The sequence below is a fragment of the Sminthopsis crassicaudata genome, chromosome 1 (assembly GCF_048593235.1).
Source record: "Sminthopsis crassicaudata isolate SCR6 chromosome 1, ASM4859323v1, whole genome shotgun sequence".
Classification (NCBI taxonomy): domain Eukaryota; kingdom Metazoa; phylum Chordata; class Mammalia; order Dasyuromorphia; family Dasyuridae; genus Sminthopsis; species Sminthopsis crassicaudata.
Genome location: NC_133617.1, coordinates 622,868,727 through 622,886,313, shown reverse-complemented (window position 1 = coordinate 622,886,313; position 17,587 = coordinate 622,868,727). Strand labels below are relative to the sequence as shown.

At 35.6% G+C, this 17,587-nt stretch overlaps 1 protein-coding gene across 2 annotated transcripts in view; it reads right to left on the bottom strand.

The window, feature by feature from the left end:
• Positions 1-1,000: 1,000 nt before the first annotated feature.
• The window catches only part of GDNF (glial cell derived neurotrophic factor), a 37,759-nt gene continuing 21,172 nt past the window's right edge, over positions 1,001-17,587 (bottom strand). For both annotated transcript variants that reach the window (XM_074282628.1, XM_074282627.1), the window contains exon 3: positions 1,001-4,244. In XM_074282628.1, coding sequence (XP_074138729.1) covers positions 3,769-4,244 — 476 coding nt within the window. In that variant the 3' untranslated portion in view covers positions 1,001-3,768. The remainder of the gene's footprint in view (positions 4,245-17,587) is intronic.

Below are 17,587 nucleotides of genomic sequence, written 5' to 3'. Positions count from 1 at the left end.
GAGGGGAATATCAACTTCAAAAAATTTTTGTTGCTTTTTAACAATATGTATCTGAGAAAGGATCAATGAAATTGTCTGTGAATTTACAATGGATCATTGAGGTTGTCTGTGAATTAATCTGTTGTTTTTAGTCCTCCTGACTTTGTGATCCTACTTTGGGTTTTCTTGGCAAAGATACCAGAATGATTCATCATTGCTTTCTCTAGCAAACAGGTTTAAATGGTTTGTCCAGGATCACACACCTAGCATCTGAGGTCACCTTTGAACTTGGGAAGGTGAGCCTAGTGGTTCTATTCACTGCAACATAGATTTGGAATTGGAGGGGACCTCATTTTACCCCAGGGAGTTGAAAGAACCATATGATGTAGAGCAGAGAGAGGTAGTTTTTGCCAGGAAAACTTAGGTTCAAGACTTATCCTTGACACATATTAGCATTTGGACTCTGGGCAATACACTTAACCTGTACTTTAGATAACTCTCTAAGCCTATAAACTGCAGATAAAAATCTCATTTTTGGAGTGCTTTCTTTGAATCATAGATACAGCCCCAGATCTCATGCTTCTTCCTTCATGTAGCATGGAATGAGTGATGCTGTAGACTCTTTCAAGAAGAGGGCAGTGGTTTATTCTTCCAAATATGACTAACTTTCCCCACTGCTGCCCTTTTGCATCATTGAATTACTTTACCTTTTTTTTTTTTTTTTTTTTTTTTTAAGGTGATTGAGATTAAATGATTCTCCCAGAGTCATATAACTAGTGTCTGATATCATATTTGGACTTAGGTCCTCCAGCCTCCACAGTCTACCTACTTCTTCACTTAGCTGTACCCACTGAATTACTTTATAATCATCTCTTTGAGGGTAAGGTAGAAGCAGTCAGAAGATACAAAAAGCCCTGTTTCTAGCAGTGAAGATATTTAAACATTTATTGCACACTGTATCTGATGTGGGGAGTGAGGTAGAGCACATAAGCAGCAGCTAGAGAAAGTACAAAGTACAGAGAACGATAGAAATGAGTTTTTATTTGTAAAAAGTTACAAAATGATATTGTACAAAAATAAAGTTTGTAGAGAACTTTGGTTGTATAACACAAATGACTGAGACATAGATCAGAGGTGAAATCAGAGCTTCCAAAGAAGTGCACTCCTATTTTAGATGGTAATGATTAATAATTAAAATATTGATGATGATAATGATGAAAAATCACAAACTTTACCCTTTTGTAGATTAGCTGTATTTAGATCTGCAAAAGTTCAAACCTGCTTATGATGTATAGGGGACACAGGGAATGTGCCCACAGCACTCCCTGAAATGTTGCAGCCAGGGTAGACAATGGCTTTGATTTTAATACTGGAAGCTAATTTAGGCTGCATCTGAAAAATAATCAGCCATTTAATCTGCACACAGTCAATATTATCTGAACAAAGTTGATAATTTTGGGGGTACACTTCTGAATTCTTACAGTAAATTAACAAACAGATTTGTTTCCTCTAAGAGCTACAGAGTTTGGCTTTCCCCTTCTGCTGGGAGAGATGGGACCATCCTGTCCAATTGGCTTCCAATCTGGAGGTACAGGGAGAGAAAAGCAGGGGAGGGAAAGAGGAAAATTCAGATCTCACAGGGATTAGTGTAGGTAGCTGATTTGGTTGATTTACAAAAGAACATGGCTAGTTGGTTGGAAACCAGTTGAAATTCCCAACACTTTTCAAACCATTTCAGTTAATAGCTAGATGCTTTTTCTTTATTAAAAAAAGAAATCCCTCCTGAAAAAAAAAATAGAAAAGCCACAAGATAAGGGCCAGTGTTTTTTTCTTCTTCTATAAATGCAAGTCCTGATTAGCTTGTCAGAAAAACCCACCTTAGGGGACACTGGCAAAGATAGCTACCCCTATACTTTCTTCTACTCTATCCTCCAGAATTATTTAGGGAACTTCAATCCAGTCATGTTTTTGTGGCTAGACCAGAAGCCTCTGACCTCTTCAGTAGAGTTGTGCTATTATGAAGGGATTTTACATAAAAGGAACAAGTCACTACTTACTGGTCTAAGGTTGTAGTCAAAAAGCTTTTAGGGGAAAATGGGACAATCTGCCTCTTGGAAGATGATCAATGCAACTGTTTTGATCATAATAATCTGCACCTGGCTCCCAGCTCAGAATATATCCTTTTTAAAGTAAAATATATTTTGTGGGGTTTTTTTGGGGGGTGGGGGAAGATTTATGTGAATGACTCAGTGAATCTAAACAAAACTCTGGCAACTGTTTACCTTTTAGTCGACATTAAAATCCAGGACTAACTACTAAAAGGCAGTACACCTTTTATACATATTTATGCATATTATAGATAAATATACATGGAAGGAAAAAAAAACAACTTAAGTACAACATAGAGTGAAAATTATGGCATATTTGTTCAGTGTTGCAACAACAGAGAAAAAAAGCCAAGTGCCATTGGTCTCGGCTCACTCATCTATGGAAATCATTTGAGAAAAGGGATATGGAGGTCCCTCAGAAACAATGCTTCTCTGCTTGTTTTTAAACAATTGAATGGCAAACAGGTGGATCTATAGAATTTAACCAGGAAGTTTTATGAAAAAAGGTAAAGTAAGTGATTTTTTTTTTTTTTTTGGTTATCCAAAAACTGTTAACATTTTAAAAGCATGGACCCTTGTTCCCAATCTGATTCTTTTTCTTTCTTTTTATTTTGCAAGCACATTATACTTTGGCACCTTTAGAAAAGAAATTTTAATAAATAAGGGGAAAAAACTCATTAGTGAACTGTAATAAATAATAATAACTTAAATCTCAATAAATATTCTTCTATATATTTCTGTATTTGAAATGGATGCATTGCATCAAGTACTCTATCTGGCCACTGGTGACCAAGCATAAATGTAGTGATGATGTGACATTTGTCCAGCTGTAAACTGAAAGAGACCTGCTTGTCTCCTTGTACACCGAGGTGCATCTGGGCTTGTTTTCCCCCTCATTTTCCTAGAAATGTATGCTGCTTAAAGCCACAACTCCTTTCCTGTTTCCAAGAGTATATAAAGAAAATATTTTCAGGTTTTCTTTAGTCAGTGAATACAGCCTATTAATTTCTGTCCAAATTCTTCCCATTTAACACATTATGTTAAAAATCAATAATCAACCATTATGTTCTTGTCCAAGTATACCTTAGGCTTCAATTTTGAAGTCAAAAGACTGTTTCTAGTGTTTGTTTTATGTATAATATATATTTGGGGGGAAGGGAGAAGGGAAAGATGGGAGGAGGGGCAGGTATGCCCTAACTGAGTGACAGAAAAAAAAAAAACACAAAAAAACTTTCTGACTTTCAGTAATGACTCTTAATGCCATGTGAGTTTACACCAGCATTGTTTGCCTGGTGTAACCAAACATGTGAAAACAAACCACAGGAGACTAAGTGGTTGTGTCCTTTCAGCACATTCCGAGCTGATGATAGGTGATGGTGGATTGTACCAATTGAAATGACAGTGGCAACATCCATCCAGGAACACTGGCCCTGAGCTTGTGATTTGCCTTTAAGTTGCTTTCCTGTAGAAACTAGAGGGCCGTTCTCTCTCTCTTATCCAGTCATCTGTAGCTGGATCTCCTCCACCAGGCTCCCATGAAGGCTGACTTCTGCCTGTTTCTCCTCCTTTATCTCCATTGTTGGTCCTCATTCTCCATTCTGGGCAAACATTTCCTGGGAACCTTGGTCCCTTCCTTTATGCTGTAGCAGGAATGCAATACATAGCCGTCTCCCGGAAACAGTCAGATACATCCACATCTTTTAGCGGAATGTTTTTTCAGTATGTGGTAAACCAAGTTATCATCTAAAAATGACAAGTCATCATCAAAAGCAGTGGGCCGACAACAGGCCTGCCCAACTTTGTCACTCATCAGCCTTTTCTTTTTGGTTAAATTTTTTAATATTTTGTCATATGTGGTCTCAGCTGCATCACAAGATCCGCTGCAATATCGAAAAATCAATTCTTCTTTGGTTTCATATCCCAAACCCAAATCAGTCACATTTAAATGTATAGCAGTTAAGACACAGCCCCTGTTCCTCCCCCTTTGTCCCTTCTGCCTCTTTCTATCTGCATTGCCTGCTCCAGCTTGTCTGTTCCTCTCCCGCCGGGGAAAATATTCTGCTTGTTTATCTGGTGACCTTTTCAGTCTCTTGATTGTGTTGTGAATAAAATCCACAACATCTTCCAACTGGTCAGGATAATACTCTGGCATGTTTGCTGTTTTAAAAAAGAAAAAACACAAGTGTCACATTCAGGAGGCAATAAACAACCACCATCTGCATTTTACTTGTAAAGTAACCCCCCCCCCCCAAGTCTACAACAAACAAACAAACAAAAAACTATTGGCCCTCCATCTGTGAAGCTGATGGAATATATTCATTTGAAAACTTAGATGTAAAGAATGCTCATGCCCTTAAATGAGGGGAAAAAAAACCCCCTACTAAATAAAACTGGTGGACAACCAGAGGTAAATATCCTGAAATAACAGCTAAATGCTTCCTTGTGGAGAATTAGTTTATCAATTAATTGTATGGATTGTTTTCTGCTAGTGTGAGATTCATTATTTGCAAAAGAGTAAATGAGATTGATCTCTCTGAAGATTCATTTTTCTGCTAGGTGTATGGCTGATGGCCCTGATGCTCAATTTTACTACAAGTATGCTCTAGGCCGGTACATTGTGCATGACTGAAAATGCCAAAAATGAATGTATTAGAAAATATGTTTTGTCAGAATAAACATATAATTCATGAGTACGACTAAGTTTTGTGTTTGTTTTTGGACCATCTACCAACACAGAATGCCAACCCTAACCCTAACCCTGAGAGGTTAGTATATGTCAGATAAGGAGAGAGGGGGACTTAAAGACCCCTTTCTACCTCTGAGGCTAGTTCTTTGTCCATTATTCCACACAAGAAGCTCTTAACCAAAAGGAGAAGACCCAGAGAGGGGAAAATGACTTAGTAGTTAATGGTAGAAGCAGACAACATCAAACAGAATCAAAATATACAAATCCTTAGGTGAGTGGTAGGTAGATGCATAAGAGCTGGGGTGCTGTTTTGCTTCTACTTGGTTTCCTTGTGACTAATGGATAAGCCAAGGACTGAGAGCCAGAAATTCTGGCTTCTGTTTATAGCAGTCTCGCTGACTTCCTGTGCAATCTGAGGTGAGTAACGTAGTCCTCAGCTCTGGCTTCTCAAGCTGCACAACTAGAATAAGGGCTGACTTCAGAGTGGTCTTACATAGAATGATGAAATGATGTCTTGTAAGAGGTTTAAGATCCTTTGTGATTAAAAATTAACTTATTACTTGTGCTCTGCAGATATAGACTAGCTAAAGAGCATTTACAAGCAAGCAGGATAAAAAGAAAGACCAAGAATCAGAAAATGAAAATTAATAATAGTAATAATAATTATATGTTTGTGATGTGCCAGGCACTATGCTAAGCATTTTGCTGTTATTCTCTCATATGATACTCACAACAACCCTGGGAGATAGTCGCTATCATAATGATAATACATTTTACAGATGAGGAAACTGAGGCAAACAAATGTTAATTGATTTGCCCTGGATCATAGAGCTAATAATGATGAAATGACCTCTTCAAGAGATTTAAGATCCTCTGTGATTAAAAACTACCTTTTTACTTTTACTATGAAGATACAAACAAGCTAGAGAGTATTGACAAGCAAACAGGGTGGTGAGAAAGACCAAAGACCAGAAAAGGGAAATAAAATGAATTATGATTATAAAAGCAACTACCTCCCAGAGTTGTTGTGAGCACTACATGAGAGAATAACGGTAACATGTTTAGCATAGTGCCTGGCACATCATAAGCATATAATTATTATCATTACTAGCTCTGTGGTCAAGGTAGTTGCTATTATGATTCTTCATTTTACAAATGAGAAAACTGAGGCAAAGACATTAATTAACTTGCCCTGGTTCAAGAGTTCAGTATTTGAGGCTAGATCTGAATCCAAATTTTCCTGATTCTAGGTTTGATTCCACCTAATTGCCCCGTTTGGATGTTTATCCTGGAAAAGATTTAGGGGGAGACCTGAAGTTGTCTTCAGGTATTTGAAAAGCTGCCATGCAAAAAAAAAAAAAAAAAAAAAAAAAAGGGATTAAATATGTTCCCTTTGACTCAAGTGGACATAAATAGTAACAAAGATTGGAAGATGTAAAAAGCTGTAAACTTGATGTAAGGACAAACTTCCTAATTAGAACTTGCCTCAGGAGGGAGCTGGTTCTCTTTTCTTGGAGATCAATCCTGACCACCCCTGATTAAGGATTTTGTAAAAGGGATTGATTGGTTCCTGTTAGGTTATAAACTGGAGCAGGTAATCTCCTCTGATTTTTGAATTCTGAGGCTGATTTAATTTCTACTTGAGTTGAGCAGATTCAACTAAGTAAAAGAAATATAAACAAGTTAAATATATTTATAAGAACAAAGGATATGTAAAGAGCATTTTCATGTTTTTAATGAACCTGTAAGCATAAAATCAGATTCATTCTAACACAGACCTTTATGCATACTGACTTTCTTTATTAACATAAGATGGTGGGGTATGGTGGCTGATTTTGGAATTAGAAGGATCTAGATACAAATCTACCAGATCGTTTAATTATCTGTTCATAAAATAGGGATAATAACTCTTGTGTAACAGGATTGTTGTATTCTACAGAGCTATGCATATTATGTAATAATAATAATAGCCATTATTATTATTATAACCTGTTTATTGATATGGCAGGTCTCACTTATCCTGTAATATAAAATATTAAGCTTCTCTGTTCTCCAATGCATAATATAAGAAATAAAAAAGGCTGATTTTGTGTGATCTTTCTAACATACTTTGTTCATTTGATTGTTAAAGACTAGAATTAGTCTGCATCTGTTACATTGTGATCTATAAGAAAGATTCATTTTTCTTTAAGGAGTGAAAAATCCAAATCCTATAGAGAAATCTTTATTTTTATAGAATTTTAGTTTTGGAAGAATGAACCTTGGAGGCCATCTGGTGCCATTCACTCATTTTAGAGATGAGGATATAGGTTCAAAGAATTATTCCCCTGAGTGACATGTGCTCAAGGTCATACATGTAGTAAGTCATAGACCTGAGATTTGAACTTGTGTATGTATCCCTTTATTTAAATAAATATTTAACTGGATTAGTCAGTACTTATAGAGAGAAATAAATCCAGTAGTAGAAATGTAAAATAAACACTCATTTGAGAAGGAGAGCACCAGGTCTACAGTTTTTCTTTTACTCAAGTAATTCTATCAAAAAGATATTAGCTAAGTTTCATTTTGTTCTTAGTGACCAATATTTTCTTTTCTAAGTGTTCACAGCATCATAGATCCAGAGACTAGAGGGAATTTAGAAGTCTTAGTCTTCTCATTAGAGATCCATCTTTTCATTTTACTGATGAAAGAACAGAGACCTAGAGAAATTAAGTGGCCCAAGGTCACACAAGTAGTAAGAAATGACTGTGTTAGGATTTGAACTGAGATTTAATTACTCCAACTTCATCATTTCAAATTCATCACTCTTTCCACTGCATCACATTTAAACTTTCCATTTTTTTCCATCTATTTCAGTATTTTACTGGGCATTAACTTTCAGTTTGCTGGTCCATTATTTCTAGAATTAATTTCTCCTCCCAATGCTATAGAAATCTGGGGTAATGTGGTGGTTTTCTAGTGCTTTTCTCATTATCCATATCTTAAAAGATGACCAACAATAGGAATAATAGGAGAAATCTCTTAGTGGGTCCAGGAGAACTCAACTCAATTTATTGTTTTATGATCTCCTCATAAGGTTGGGAATTTAATGCCTTCTTAAATCATGCTTTTCCCATTCTAGTCTAAGGATAATTCTTCTTGATAGTGTGTTGAGCATTTCCATTTTTCCCCTTCTTATTTATTAATGCTACATATAATATATAATGTTACATTATATTTTCTCCCAAGTAGGGTGGCCTTTCTTCTTCTACTTTGAACATACTTATAAAACCCCTTTCTGATGTACCTACCATTTTATTGCAAGCCTTAGCTTATTTAGGGGTTTTGTGAACACATTTTTTTTTTTTTTTGTATTCTTGGTTGGTTACCTGTCTCTACTTCCATCTTTTCTAAATGTCCTTTTAACTCTGGAGCTTATCAGCCAGCATTTCTTTAGATATCACCCCCATAAGGATCATCTGCGACCCAAAAAAGTCCTATACTTTCTTCCCTTTTAGATTCCCTGGTGATGAGATCATGCTTATAATTTCTCTGAATTTTTTGAAATATATTTCCCCAAATCTAATTGCCCATTTACCACCTAAAAAAATTATCTTGATTTTGGGTATTGATCTTAAATGATTTCATGAGATCAAATTTACATTTCATTAAATATAAAGTAATTCACAACTAGGGAAGACTAAACAGAACAAATTAGTAGGAGAAATTAATATTCCTTAGCCATTCTCCTAAGCCCCCAGACTTCACAATGAAAAGTCATTTCAAATAGCTATCACCTTGGTATAGGTCTCTCATCACTCCATGCCTAGATTTCTTATTTTGGTCGGTTTCCTCTTCTCAGAACTTTCCCACTCCAGTCTTCTTCTACTTAGTTGCTAAAATGATCCTAAAGCACAGGCTCCCCTATTCAATAAACTCCAATGGTTCCTATTACCTTCAGGATCAAATAGAAAATTTTCTGTCACTTCGCAGTGACTCCCACCTCAAAAATCACTTCCTATTTGTACTATAAATGTCTTGAATGCACATAGTTGTTTGCACATTGTCTCCTTCATTAAAGATTGTGACCTTCTTGAAACTAGGTACTGTATTTTTACCCTTTTTTGTATCCTCACTGCTTAGTACCATCAATAAATGCATTTAATAAATGTTTCTTGGTTGAGATACACTCCATCTCGTTATTCTTGGGATTTACCATCTGATAAAAGGACCCAAAAGAGCCTGTATCCCATAGGGTAATGTAATTGTCATATTTTCATTCATGCTCTTTATTTTCATACCATACCATTTCCAAAAAAATGCCTTCTCTACTCATTGGCCCTCTCCTGTCACAACAAAAATTTTTTAAAAGAGGGGGAAAAGCAGTTCAGTAAAAATGATAAAAATAAAAAAACAGCTCCACCAAGTCTAATAGTATTTCAAACATTCCACAACTAGGGCAACATTCTTATAGAGATAATATGGAATGGTGGGGGCACAGAGATGTACTTAGTCACTCTAGACTTTTTAGGAAGATTTTTTGGTCAAACCTCTAATATACTGATTTTTTACACAGCAAAACTTATTGTAACAGGTCATTAAAGGGCATAGATGAGGTATTTCCGGGAAGACTCATGATCTGAAATATGTTTAATAATTGCTATCAAAGAGGAAATAAATACAAGTGTTCCCTGCATAAAACAAAGCAACAGCTTCCTTATCTGTACAATGAGAGGGTTGGACCTTCTATTTAAGGTTCTGGCCAGACTTAAATCCCATGATCCCTTGAAAAATCCACAGATGAAAATATGAAATCATAAAATGGATGATAAGTAGTATTCAGTGATATTTAAGAAGGATGTTTTACTTTACAAAACAATTCACAGCCATTTCTATATTTAAGTGATGACTTGTAGGATCAAGAGACATTAGAGTTAACGTAAGATTCATCAGAAAGGAAGATAAAAGCATTTCAGAAAGTTTAATGTTGGTGATTGGGGAGAAAAAATTAATTTACAAAAGCTCAATTTAGAATAGTTTAGAACACATCTTCTGTAAACTTTACTGAGGGGAAATTTAGTCATTCCCTGCCAACAAGGTGATAAAATGGGAATCAGCGTTTATTCATTTTCTCAACCATACTTAGAACTTCACAAGACACTCCTAGAACTTGTAAAATTTTGTTTTATTTCTTGATTCTGTAGGATAATTCTGCTTAAAAATGTATCAAGAGAGACTATAACAGGGCTGATCTCCAAATTGCCTGAAATATCACATTGTGATCTCAATATGATAACATGTCTAGGCTTTAATAATAATAATAATAATAATAATAATAATAATAATATCTCTATAACCATGGTTCTGAAGTAACCCTTTAGCCCACCAAACAAATTATAAACATTTGTTCAAAGATGAGATATCAAAGTGGATTTCTACAATATATGAAATAATGAAGCCAACTTAAGAGACATGATGGTTTGCTCCCTCTAGAAATCATAATCACACTTGATTTATTTTTTTTAAATTTTGGCTCAGGAGCTTCATTTGTTTATTAGGAAATAAGATAGGTGGCTCCACCCCTCCCCTTTCCTTCCCTTCTTCCCCCTAAGCCTTAGTTAGGATTCCTAAGAAAAGAGCTTTAAAAGTTAAAAATACCAGCTCTCTTTGCACCAGAATTAGAGATCCAGTAGTGTGAAGATCTAAATCAATTCCTTGTGGACTGACAGCAGGATATCAATGCTACATTAATCAAATGTACTTTATATTCCAAGTGTAGACATGAATCACTTCAACCTCACTAATTTTGTTAATCTGGCTAATGTAAGGGGGGGCGGTGGTAGGTCAAATTCCAAGATATGATTGCTCTCTTATGGAACTAATGATTTATTGTAACCTTTGCTGAAAAATGTAATCAATAGACCGTATGTATTCTCAACGTGTGCATTAATATTAACTGGAAAAGAGATAAGGACATAGCATTTTAAAATCATAGTTACAATAAAGTTATTTCTTCCCAATTTTTACTTATGATAATACAAGCTATGGAGCACTTCAGAACTCATTAAAAGGAAACCCTGATGTATTGATATTAGCTGAGGGGATAAGGGAGAGGTTATGATTAGCCAGTCACCTACTTCCATAAAGGCTTGTTAAATGAACATTTAAAAGTTTACTACTGAGGCAACTAATTGGTGTAGTGGATAGAGTACTAGCCCTTAAGTCAGGAGGACCTGAGTTCAGATCTGATCTCAGACACTTAACACTTCTACATTTCTAGTTGTGTGACTCTGGGCAAGTCACTTAACCCCAATTGCTTCAGCCAAAAAAAAAAAGTTTACTACTGTGATAAATTAGGAAGAGAGAATCTGAGATTCAGAATCAGGCTTTTTGAGGTCAGAGTTTTGGTTTTTTTTGGGTGGGGAGGTGCCTTTTTCTCAAAAGGGTCCAGCAAAGTTTCTTGCAGGTGCTTAATAAATTGTTTCTTAAGTCCAGGAGAAAACTGTTGGATAAAACAAGAAACTCATAGATACGCATTCTATTAAACCAAGAGTTCTTCACTTTTTTTTGTTTCATGTCTGGTGAAGCTCAGGATTATTTACAAAACACATTAAATTTCGACTCTATTGAAATGCAGTTATCAAAATATGTATATGTATATATATATATATATATATATATATATATGTTTTTTTTTTTTAAAGTTCACAAACCTTAAGTTAAAAACTCCTGGGCAGAAGAAAGAGAACTTAATTTGGATTAGTTCCTCAAAGTAACCAAGTTACTTAAAATAACAAATGCTTTCTATCTAAATCCTGGCATGCTTTCCAGACACTAAATGATGCTTATTAGTATTAAATAATGTCGATGGTAAGATGTTTGCAAAGCTAAAAAGAAGTCTAAAAAGGCCTAATACCTGCTCATTTCCTAAATCCACTGTGATAGAATCTGTTGGAAAATGTGTCCATTGAGATGGAAAGAAGGATTATAAATACTAAAATGATAAAATGCACTTAAGCCATGATTCAGAGAGCATCCAAATATTTGGTCATTTTTCTGTTTTAAAATGTTTTAACTTTGATGCATTGATAGCATAAACATAGTGTTACTTTTAACAAATGAAAGCTTTTGGCAGGGAAGAGTTTAGGGGGGCACTCTGTCCTTGACTGATGAAGGAAAAATGGAAACTCTTTGCCTCAGTAACAAAGGCTTAAAGACTGGGTTATTTTGTAAAGTTAATGCTATTTTACAGGAATAACTTAAGGGCTCAGTGAACTTCCTGGAATGGTCATGCTATAAAAAAAACATATAATTAAAATTAGAGTAGTCATTCTTAGGAGCTAGCTGGGATTAGGTGATATCAATCAACTTTCAGAAAAAATGAGTTCTTTAGGTATTAATTTTCTCTTTAAAAATTTGAAGCTTAGGTTTGATCTTATATAAAAAGATTCTCCAGAGTTAAAGATGTAATGTTTTTCATTGTTTACTAGTCATAGTATCCATAACAATGAAGGTTTAATCATTGGAGTTGCTTTATGTTCATATCCTGTTGCCCCTCATTCTCCAAATTCTGGGTCGATTAGTCATAAACTGCTGTAATCTGATGGAGGGAAACCCTTAAAGGTGGAGGCAACATAGCTTAAGTGGCTGGTCTCTTCCTAGGGTTCAAGGTAAATAAGGAAGAGGATATGACTGGATTTTCCATACCAGAATTAACTGTAGGTTGAATTGAGAAAAATCTAATGTCATTGCCCCATGGCCTGGAAAAGAATAATCATTCTACTCCTGGGTGCAGGAGAATCTGGGGAAGGGAGATTCTACCCTTTTTCTGACTATTTTTCAACATTGTTTTATTAATGTATCCTGCATTTTTATGAGGTAAGTATAGGCAAACATTTGGGTATCTTGGGGGTATGCTGAAGCTTAAGATCTCATAGAACAAGCATCTTGTCCTGAAGTAGACCCTAGGTTTCCTCACTTGTAGTTGGTGACCAATTTAATAGGTTATATTCTTACATTTAGATTGAGGGCAAATCAGACATGGGGTCATTCTCATTTGATCCATCTGATTCGTCTGGGTTTTGTGTGTGTGTGTGTGTGTGTGAGAGAGAGAGAGAGAGAGAGAGAGAGAGAGAGAGAGAGAGAGAGAGAGAGAGAGAGAGAGAGAGAGAGAGAGAGAGAGAGAGAGAGAGAGAGAGAGAATGTTCTTCTTAAGTAGAGCCAAAAGGGAACAGAGGAAACTGGAAACACCAGATGTTTGGGCTCAGTCTGATTTAACTGCCTTTAAAAAAAAAATAGACCCAACCTACTTTACTAGTAAAATAATCTCTGCTTTTTAAACAGCATATAAAAAAGATTCAGGTACTGACAATATATTAAAAAATGAAAAGTAACCCATCCGTGCATTAATAATCTAAATTTTTACTAAAAATTCCTTGAAGGCAGTTCCCTCGCTGAGAAGCACCAACTAGTGACATTCTTTTGCATAGTTCATTCTATTTCAAAATATACTAGGAAGAAGTAGTGCTTGTTTTTTTTTACACATGATTATTTCACCCAGAATGGAGGAACTTGGATATTACAGGTGCACCCCAGGTGCATTAAGCATGAATGTTATTTTCTTCATTAGAATGGAAGTTCCTTGAAGACACAGCATTTTTTCCCCTTGGATCCCCAGCACTTAGAGTACTTTGCATAGAGTAGATGTTGAATAAATGTCTGTTGAATTGAGTTAAGCAAAAGTAACACATGACATGGGTTTATGCAAAAGATCAATGAGAAAGGGATTCTTTGCTTTATAAAATAATTCACTGAGTTTTTAAAAAGCAAAAGTCCTTGATGCATTTTAAACTGGTATAATTTATCTATATTTGATGTATATACAACTTTTCAGGTCCCACTGAAACAAGATCCTGATACTTATACAGTATATATATGTAGGTTTAACTACATGTATTTGCTGGCAGAATTCCAGCCAGAAAATGATAGTGGCCATTCTTTATCATCTTCATGGACAATTTTAGAAAGAATTTATGGTACAGGAAATAGATTGAAAATAATCAAAGCAGAAGCAGGGGTGTGCTGGTAAAATTTTAACAACTTTCAAAAAAAAAAAAAGAATTTATTTAGACATCTTTGAGTTTAATCTGAATTATTATTAACATTTTCTTCTTTACTTTAAGTCTAGATAGTCAACAAAACAAGAAACTAATCCCAATTTATCATATTTGTTGATTTCTGGAGTGTATATCTAACAATGGTTCTTACCACTACGTTTGAGCACTGAGCACTACCCCCATAGTGATTAACTACACTAAAAATGATATTCTATTGACTATCATTTTAAAAATGTTCCACTGTCTCCAAAGGAAAGGAAGATGTTCTAGATTCAAAGGGCGTAAGTTTGATGCTCAACTTTGATGCTCGCTACCCATGAGACCTTGGTCAAGTCACAATCTCCCTGGGCCTTATTTTTCTCATCTATAAAAATTAACTCCAAATGGAGTTGGACCAGAGTTTCTCTGAGCTCCCACTGATTTAGGATCCCATGATCCTGAAGGACTTTCTTGAGCCTGTACCCTCAAAAGCCCCTTCCAATGCCTCTGAGCATGGCTTTTCCAATGTCCTGCATATATAGGGCAAGTCTGATCCAATTCCAGGGATATCTGGAGTCCTAACTGGGCTTTAATAATACCTCAAAGACTAGCTACAATCTCATAATGAAGCAGTGGATTGGAATGTACTGATGTCCAACTTTATACTGGTGGGTTTTATAATTTCTCTCATAGGAGAGAGACTGCCACCTGCTGCTTTACCCACAAGCAGGCCCTATAATTAGCTGCTATGGGAAATATAGTCACTCTATGTTAGCAACAAGTGGTTTTAAACTTTGCTTGCATAGAGATTCCTTTGGCTATTCTTTTGAAATAAATACAACCCATCCTCTTCATACCAAACATATGTATTTTTAAATGTCTTTATTGAAACAAGAAGCAGCATTGTATAGTAAGAAGCATGAGAGCTAAGTTTTATCCCCAGTTCTGTTTGTCCCCAGCCTGAGCCTCAGTTTCCCCAACTGTAAAATAACTAGAAGCTCTTTAAGGGCTTTCTCTTCTAGCTCTAACAATCTATGGCTTCTTTAGTTTTCTCTAAAACAAATTACAAATATTAAACTTTCCATTTTCCCCAAATTACAAATTATTTTCCCTTACTCTCCTGCTTTAAGAATGTTAAAGATGCATTCAGCTGGTTGGTTATTGGATGTGAAATTACGGTTAGGAATCACCAACTGTGGTCAACATGGGGATTTTAGTGTAATCTGAATAAAATGAAGTATGCATTGCCATTGTTTGACTTCCAGGAATTTCTCAAAACTCCCAGCACTCTGAAGAGTACAAAATACACACACACACACACACACACACACACACACACACACTCTAGCTAATAGGATTACATCCAGAACTAGAAGGCATTTTGGAGGACAACTAATCCAAATCCCTCTCTTTCCCTAATTTTAGGTGGGGCAAAAGGAACAAGCATTTACTAATCATTTACTATGTACCTGGTGCTGTGCTAAGTGCTTTACAAATATCTCATCTGATCCTTATAACACTCCTCTAAGAGAAATGCTATTATGACCCTATTTTACAGTTGTGAAAGCTGAGGCATAAGCTACGTGACAATGCCAGTTGATAAGTGTCTGAGACTGGATCTGAATTGAGGGTTTCCTGACTCCAGATCTAGTGCTCTATCTATTAGGCTATCTTGCTGTCCCTCATTTTAAAGATGAGAAAACTGAAACCAGAGTAGGCCAATTTTTTAATCAAGTTACACAGGTCCTAAGCACCAGAATATAAAATCAAGTCTTATGAGATCTGAGCCACTGATTTTTTCACTAAATTGGGCATCTTCACGTAATCAATGTGAGGAACTAGATGATACAGTGGATACAGTGCCCATCCTGAGTCAGGAAGACTCATCTTTCTGAATTCAAATGCAGCCTTAGCCACTAACTAGCTGTGTAACTCTGGGCAAGTCACTTAATCCGGTTTACCTTAGTTTCTTCAAGTGTAAAATGAGCTGGAGAAGGAAATGACAAACTACTACAGTATTTCTGGCAAAAAAATCCAAAAGCCAAATCCAAATAGGGTCACAAAGAGCCTGACATGATTGAATAACAAACTTAATCAATGACTTCACTCCAAGAGTGTTTTCACTCTCAGAAAGAATTAGGGAAAACATTTTGAATCTGCTACCATTTCAAGGTTTTAATTTTCTTTGCCACTTAATTGATCTGACTTTTAAAGATCTACTTGATGGCAACTATCAATCTGTTTTGGTGCACCAAATATGTTAACAACCCAGGCAACCCATTCTCATCTAACACGTAACTAGAGTGTTTTGGTTCTAGGGTGATTCCTGGTTTACTTGAGGGGCTCAGAAACAAATGCATCTTTCTGTGAACCACTATTAGTTGCTACAATTTACTAATTTATTGTGACCATTTAGAAAGCTACCAGCATGCTTTCAGCATGACCAGTGGTTTGTTGACAACAAGGCATGACATTGGTTTATTTGAAAAGTATTTGCTTTGTAAAAACACCAGTGTTTTGTTGGTTTAAAAGCATTTCTGGATTCTCTCAAGCCCAGAAAACAAAAGCAGTTAGAATGCAAATAATTTAACAGTATAGTAATATAGCCATGGAAATAGACTTCAGAAGTAATTGAAATGGTATTTATTTACATTAGTCCCATCCCACTTTTGCTAAAAACATCTCTGCCTCTTGGTCATATACATATCTTCCTATTCTTTTTCTATAACCGAGCTAAGAGAAAATAAGCATTTCCTTAAAAAACAAAACAAAACAAAAATCCAAATTTCAGAGCTGGGGGGGGGGGCTTTAGGGTCCATCCAGTTCAAATGTGCACCCAAATATGAATTCATATTTATGCCTATAGATAACTTCCCCAACAGGTGACTGTAAATTCAGCTAGATGATTTGTAGTTAAGAAGACACACAATATTCTTTTCTGAAGAAATCATTTTATTTTTAGTTAGCTTGGATGGATAGGAATTTTTTTTCTCATATTAAGACATATTTCTCTCTGCTACTTACAATAAATCTCCTGGAATATTTCGTGAGCCACACAGATCATCACAAAAACCAAAATTGGGGATAATGATGTTATATTAATATGGGGGAATCCAAGGTCTGATTATAATTTGGCCAGATCTGAATTCTGCATATGTGGCCAATTCTTCATTTCCCAGCTTCCCTAATAACACTGCAATAGAGCAAGGCAGCATGGTTCTCCTCAGTAAAAGATCCTCATTTTCCTGTTTAGGAGTTAACAAAACATGCAACAGGATATGTACTTGTTCACATCTATCTATCTATCTATCTATCTATCTATCTATCTATCTATCTATCTATCTATGTATCTATGTACATATCTATGTATGTATTTATATATACATATCTATGCATCTATCTATCTATTCATCATCCATCTTGATCATCATCATTATCATCCTGTACCTATGTTCTAACAGAACCCCAGCCAAAAGTTTTAAACACACTTGAAGATATAATAAGCACCAAACATTAACAAGCACTCACATTATAGAATGTTCAACTGTCCTCATAAAAACATGGTGATTTGAAAGAAAGAAAAGTTTCACAGTAAAGTTTACAGAGTAATTTCTGTCCTCAAATACACCTCCACCACCTACTCTCTTGTGGTATTAACCAATTCAACTGAATGTAATGGAAAGTTAAGCCTCCTTTAAACACTCTGCTGCCCCTTTATAATCTGCCCAATTCTCCTTCTT